This window comes from Agrilus planipennis, unplaced genomic scaffold, assembly GCF_000699045.2.
Source record: "Agrilus planipennis isolate EAB-ADULT unplaced genomic scaffold, Apla_2.0 scaffold67, whole genome shotgun sequence".
In the NCBI taxonomy this organism is placed as follows: Eukaryota; Metazoa; Arthropoda; class Insecta; order Coleoptera; family Buprestidae; genus Agrilus; species Agrilus planipennis.
The window spans coordinates 52955-59259 of NW_020438908.1; the positions used below are offsets into that span (position 1 = coordinate 52955).

Below are 6305 nucleotides of genomic sequence, written 5' to 3' on the forward strand. Positions count from 1 at the left end.
TGCGATGTGGAAGGGTTAATGGCTACTGGGGGCTTTCAAAAATTCCGATGGGTACATTTGATTTTGCAGTATACTATAATCACGGTAGTGTCCTTTTAATAATAATAAATAATATCGTAGCATCAATTAAAACTGTTACATAACTCATTTTTTATTTATTAGTTATTAAGATTAACAGAGATTAACGGTTATCAGTTTGAATATTTACTTTAATTGAAGTTGTGTTAATTATTATTAACAATTATTTGTCTGATTAAAAAACTCATGATTGATAACGTTTCCGTTTTATTTATTGTTTTCTTTGTGGATATGGAAATATATGTTTCGAAGCAATATGCTAGAATTGCTATTAGTTTGTATAGAGCTTTCGATTTGCATATTTTTCGCAGTTTTCGTAAAATAATTCATGTAGGCTTAAAACAAAATGTTAATTATGAAAATGGAAATCAGTATCACGCAGATTAAAAAATGGCGAACGCGTGATCATTCAATAGATAGGTAACACCCCCACAAACCAACCAACATAAAAAATGCAAAAGGCAAACCACGAAAATAACATTTCTGTTATTAATGGCTTATACATAGAGGAAGAGTATGTTAAAACTCGAAAGTACACATTTTGTTTTAATTTTTCCGACGCCACTGTATTCAATATAAAAAAGTGCCTAAAGAACGGGAAAGTCAATTTTTTCTAATTTTATAAACAACCATAATATAATAAAATAAAATAATTCAAAGTGGTCTGTCTGTCGAAACTGTCAGATGCGAATCGCGATTTCGAACTTTTTGGATCTCATCAGCGCGTCGCACGTCGGGTTTACCGCGCCATTTGTGGCATTTCCTAAAACGCACTGTTAAGACAGCAGGTAAAAGTTGGTCTGTGTTCTGTCGGAGCTGTCTGCGACGCGCTGATGCGATCCAAAAAGCTTTTGTTTGTAACTCTAAAGTAAAAGACGACATAAAGTTTCTAAATAAAACAATAATTTTTTTCCAAAAAGGATCAAGGATGTGCCATTTATTTATTTATTTATTTTTCGTGTCTCATACAGTTAGCTATACAAATTTTTGCAAACATCAAAAATTATAGACCCCTTCATACGCATAGATTCACATAGGGACGTAGCTATGGGGGGACTAGGGTGGACTAAGGTCGTTACATTGAAAATTCTGGCCCTTGTGTTGACCCACCCTGAATATTAAAACAAAATTTAACGCTGAATCCACATCAACCATTAACACTTTACTTAATTCAAAATTGTGCAACGTTTGTGATTTTGTGTAGTATAAGTTCTTGATATAGCGTAGCAAATAAGTTCATAGGTGATTGTATAAGAAAAAGGAAAATTCAAATGACTCCTAATATAATAACTCATTAACTAAATAATCTACCATGAAAATATTTAGATCGGAAAGCGAAACGTCAGTGGAATTACAAAATTAATAATGAACATTTATGACTGATTTTAAGTGAAAAAATGTTTTCTTTTCTCTTGATGAACATGCTAAATTACTTACCTATCCAAGAAAACTTCACTTCCAGGCAGAGGGGTGGTGGAAAGTTGTATAATTCTTAAGGGTTGAAATAAATTTGCGGCAGCAGGCATGATTACTTTTCCTGCTTAATAATAACAAGAAACTGAAGCTTTAATGGGTTGTATTTAAATTAAAATGTACAACTGTGTGATCCACTTTTCGTCCATGCAAAAATAAAATCTGGCTACGTCCCTGCTCCTATAAACAATATAAAAGCGAATTCGAATTCGGACATCTCGCATTTCACAAACGCTATCGAAGCGCTACAGTTTCGAGTGTGTGAAAAGTTGTGCGTAGACAATTTCGCTATTTGATTTTCATCTATAATTTACAATGACCAGATCAACCGAGGCTTTTATTGGTAAATAAATTATTTTNATACAAATAGTTTTTAATATTACAACTTTTCCATAAAAACTTCTTAAGGGTTGTTATACATAGTTAGTTAGTTGTTTTGTTTACATTTAACGAACAATATTTCTGTGAGTATTTTTTCTTGGTATGCGCAAGGAATTTAGAATTTTCAAGAAATTTTGACGATTCGTAGGCACTTAATTTTTTTTTTTTTTTTCGACAAATTACCACGACAATTTTTTTATTTTACATTACTCTTTTAAATTGCCTTAACTATAATAACTATGTACCTAAATTGATCAAATTTAATTTTGATATTTAAAAGACAAAACCAAATGAAACTTTTTTTAATCTCCTTTAATAATGAAGCTAGTCCTGAATGACTGACTGACTGACTAAACGATGCTCAACGCACAGCCAAAACAACCAGCGATGTTAGATATACCAACTTCTTGGTATATGTACTGGTTTTTCAAGATTTGTACCATGTACCAAGGCACTACTGTCTTCGTATGTAAACATACCAAGTTCTGCCATCTAGCATGGAATCAAATAATAATAATTAATTTTTTTTTCTTATTTCTCACTATTTTCAGATACTTTCAATTTGAAAGTGAAAATGTCAAATCCGTTGAAAGATTAAGGCATATGCGCCGATGTGTTGTGCTTCTTTACCGTTCACATAATAAGTAAATTTCATAGTAATAGCTCAATCGATAAGAACTGGAAAACTTCATAGACGGTTAATTTAAAAAGAGCTTGAAGGGTACCATTTATTTTATCGTTGATTAATTATTTACTTATTGAATGGTACTATATTGTATATTATATCCAAATTTATTTTATTGGAAAACTATTCTTAAGTAACTAATATTCAGGATATTTTGTATTTTGTAAACATACCAATGTTGCATTGAAAATACCAGCTTTTTTGTTACAACAGTACCAGGTTTTCTGATTTACCTCAAATATCGCTGAAAACAACTGGGTTGATTTGAGAGCATCTTCTATTGCATAGGACCGCACTAAGCACGAATTTTGCGAAAATCGAATTCGAAAGGGTTCAAGTGTGAAAGATAACAAAATTCTAAGAGCGATATGTTCTTAGTTTTTTTATTAGAATCCTATTTGTTTAGTTATAAGCGGTATGAAATGGTTATCACTAGAGTTGGGATTTTTATGTACAAGAGATGGTTTAAATATGTCATTTATTTCTCAAAAATATGTAAAATATATACTTGGTTTATACCATTTATGCATTTTTTAATACGCACTTTATTTTTGATTAATTTTGCTCACTGGAAATCATACCTATAAAGGGTAGCAATACAACAAAAATCAACTTAAATCGCATTTATACATAAACGAGCTGCTCGCCCCGTCTTCGACCGGGGATTTTAAACTTATTTAAACAGAATAATTATCGCTGCTAAAATGAAATGACATATGATGACATTGAATGTTCATTATTATCTCCTTTATTTACTTTAGATCTTAGGCTAGGTTTTTTATAAAATGCATATAAAAAGTAAAATAAAAAATACAGTACAAAATATAAACACAGTATAAAAAACCTAACCTAGGGTGCCGCCAGCAACGGGGCAGGGCCCAAGCTACCGGCGGTTAGGGCCGCAGAGAGAGGAACCTCCTGACAATGCGCGCCGTGTCCAGGATTACCGCCTTCTGTATCTGGCCCTTGATCCAGCCATCCAGCGAGAGATTATTATTATTATTATTATTGTAGTGCTTTGTGGTATACGATGTTTTTTGTTTGATTACCTGGCGCATAGATAAACAAATCTGTTGGTTTTCCAACACGGGAACAGGCAACATACAATTGACCATGTGAGAAACATGGGTTTTCTAGATTAATACCACAAACACTTAATGATTGCCCCTGGGACTTGTTTATAGTCATAGCAAAAGCAAGCCGCACTGGAAACTGTAGTCGTTTAAACTCAAATGGCACATCAGTCGGAATCATTGGGATGCGCGGTATGAGAACATCTTCTCCTTTATACTTTCCTTTGAGTATAGTTGCTTCTATCACATTGTTTAGTAATTTTTTTATCGCTAACCGTGTACCGTTGCAAAGACGCGGTTGGTTGATATTTCGCAACATTATAACCACCGATCCAACCTTTAATTGAAGATTGTGAGGTGGCAATCCTGGCAAATCCAGCGAGTTTAAAAATTCCGGTGGATAGTTGACTACATCATCTTGATTAGTAATCATTTGTATGGGAAAAAGAAAAGGGCTATTTTTAGGGTTTTTCCAGCAATAATTCTAATTTTTCTCGCTGTAAAAACCATCCTTGAACTTCAACGAACATTTTAAAAAAAGATTTGGCCAAATTGGTCCAGGCGTTGTTGAGTTATGCGCTTACCAACACATTTTGCGATTCATTTTTATATTATAGATTAGTCTTAAAAATAGTTACTATTTTTTTAAAATTAGTTCTAGATGCTTTTATTCCCGGAAATATAAGATTACAACTCACTATAGGCTTTTTGGTTAAATCTAGGTTCACCTTTGCCTTGTCGGAAGGCAATTAATACAACTAAACTACTAATTAACAGGCCCGCCGTAAGAGGGCGTACACCGATCGCGGGCGGCACGCTCAGTGGAGTGCCAAATTATCATCATTGCACTGTTTTTACAGGTGTTGTTTATTAAAAATTTACTTGAAATTTTAGGAAAAATTATAGAATGTGGAGTTACATACATATATGTTTTGTTCCCTTCCCTTCAAGCCCCAATTATTCATTCATTACTGGAAATCTCAACCCTCTATTAGTCAAAATAATCAGTGAGGCCGTGCAAGCCATGTTAGTACATATTTTCCCTCTATAATTCGAAAAATTAAATTGGATCTCTGTATCTCGAACATGGCAATGTTTTACATATTGTACAACCTTTACAACTCGGTAATTTGAAACTTATTACGTCTTTAACTCGAAGAAAACTAAGTTATCGACTTAAAGGATTTGCCGATAATGTATGTACACCATTGTTTCTTAGAAAACAATTTAGGAGTATAGAATAAATAGTATTACCACTTAAAGAATTTAGTCAAGTCAGAATCCTTCATAAGTCGAAAACTCTATAACTCGAATTTTTGACATCTCCCTTGATGTTCGATTTATAGAGGTTCTACTGTATATCAATTTGCTATATAAATTTGAAATCATTTTTTTCGATTTTTTATTTACGCACTACAAACTACCTCAAATGAGGGAAAAATTGTTGCTGTTGTCATACCCCCGCCGGGAATCGAACCCGGTACCTTTGGCTTTACGCACCAATGTTCTACCACTAAACTACGAGAAGTAACAACAGCAACCACCAGTATAAATGTCACAGGATTTCATATATTTAATCAATTTGCTAGCTAAGCTGTTTTAGTAGGCAGGACGTTTTGGAACCTTACATCGAAAAATTGACTCTTACCGTAAACACGTAAACGGACGAAGGTCTGGACAACCTGAAATATCTATTGTCTAAACTGCACTCAAATAAAAGTATTTTTGTAAAGAAAACGTTCCCAGTCCAAAACGTTAAATGATTATTAGTAAATACTATATACCCAAACAAGGGGCAATAACCAAGCGTCGATAACAAGCACGTTAAGCGATAATGAACACTTAACAATTTCCAGGTAAATTTCACTTGCCAACTTATCAGTTGAGAAAACCTCATTTAAAAAGGTGTCTTTTACATAAAATCCTAACTCTATTTATCACATCAACGACGGGTAACTGCTATCTGAAATGTAGTTAAGTGAGGTGTTTTTGGAAAGATATCGGAATTCTACTAAGCAATGACAAAAAATGTCGTTCGTTTTTTTAACAGAATCGTAGTGGGAAGTACTCATACGAGGTCTGTTCAAAAATAATCGTATATTCAATTTTCGATATTTTTTCTCCTTTTCTCTTCTTCTCTCCGTTGGTCTTGGTCTTGGTCTTACGAAAATGCGACTGTCTTTAGACAACCAAGACCAATACCGAACGAACAAGACCAAGATCAAATACACAAGACTAAACGAAAAATGATTACTTTCGGTGGATTTATGAATTAAACTATTTGAAGCAACTTTAATATATTCTTTTCCTTAGAACAAAACATTTTTTGTACTTGAAATTTTCAGTTTGCTTTGCTAGATTTCTTTAATAATCTTTATATGGTAAAGGTCTAGTTGATGCCCCCCCCCCACCGCCAAAAGGTCTCCCCCACCACTGTACCATAAAAAGTTCGTGGCGATCTCACCCCCATAAAAAGTTATGGGGGTTCAAAGTTAATAAATATGCTAATTTTTATACATTTCTAGGCATGTAAATATTTATATAGTCATTCTTAAACAATATTCAAAGGTAAAACTAATGAAAAATACATAAAAATATTGAGAAAGTTATATAAA

General features: G+C 33.2%; 1 protein-coding gene across 1 annotated transcript in view; it reads left to right on the forward strand.

Annotated features, from left to right (window-relative positions):
- The first annotated feature begins 1777 nt into the window (after positions 1–1777).
- The window catches only part of LOC112904134 (protein yellow-like), a 23510-nt gene continuing 18982 nt past the window's right edge, over positions 1778–6305 (forward strand). Inside the window, exon 1 of the mRNA XM_025973443.1 lies at positions 1778–1894. Coding sequence (XP_025829228.1) covers positions 1867–1894 — 28 coding nt within the window. The 5' untranslated portion in view covers positions 1778–1866. The remainder of the gene's footprint in view (positions 1895–6305) is intronic.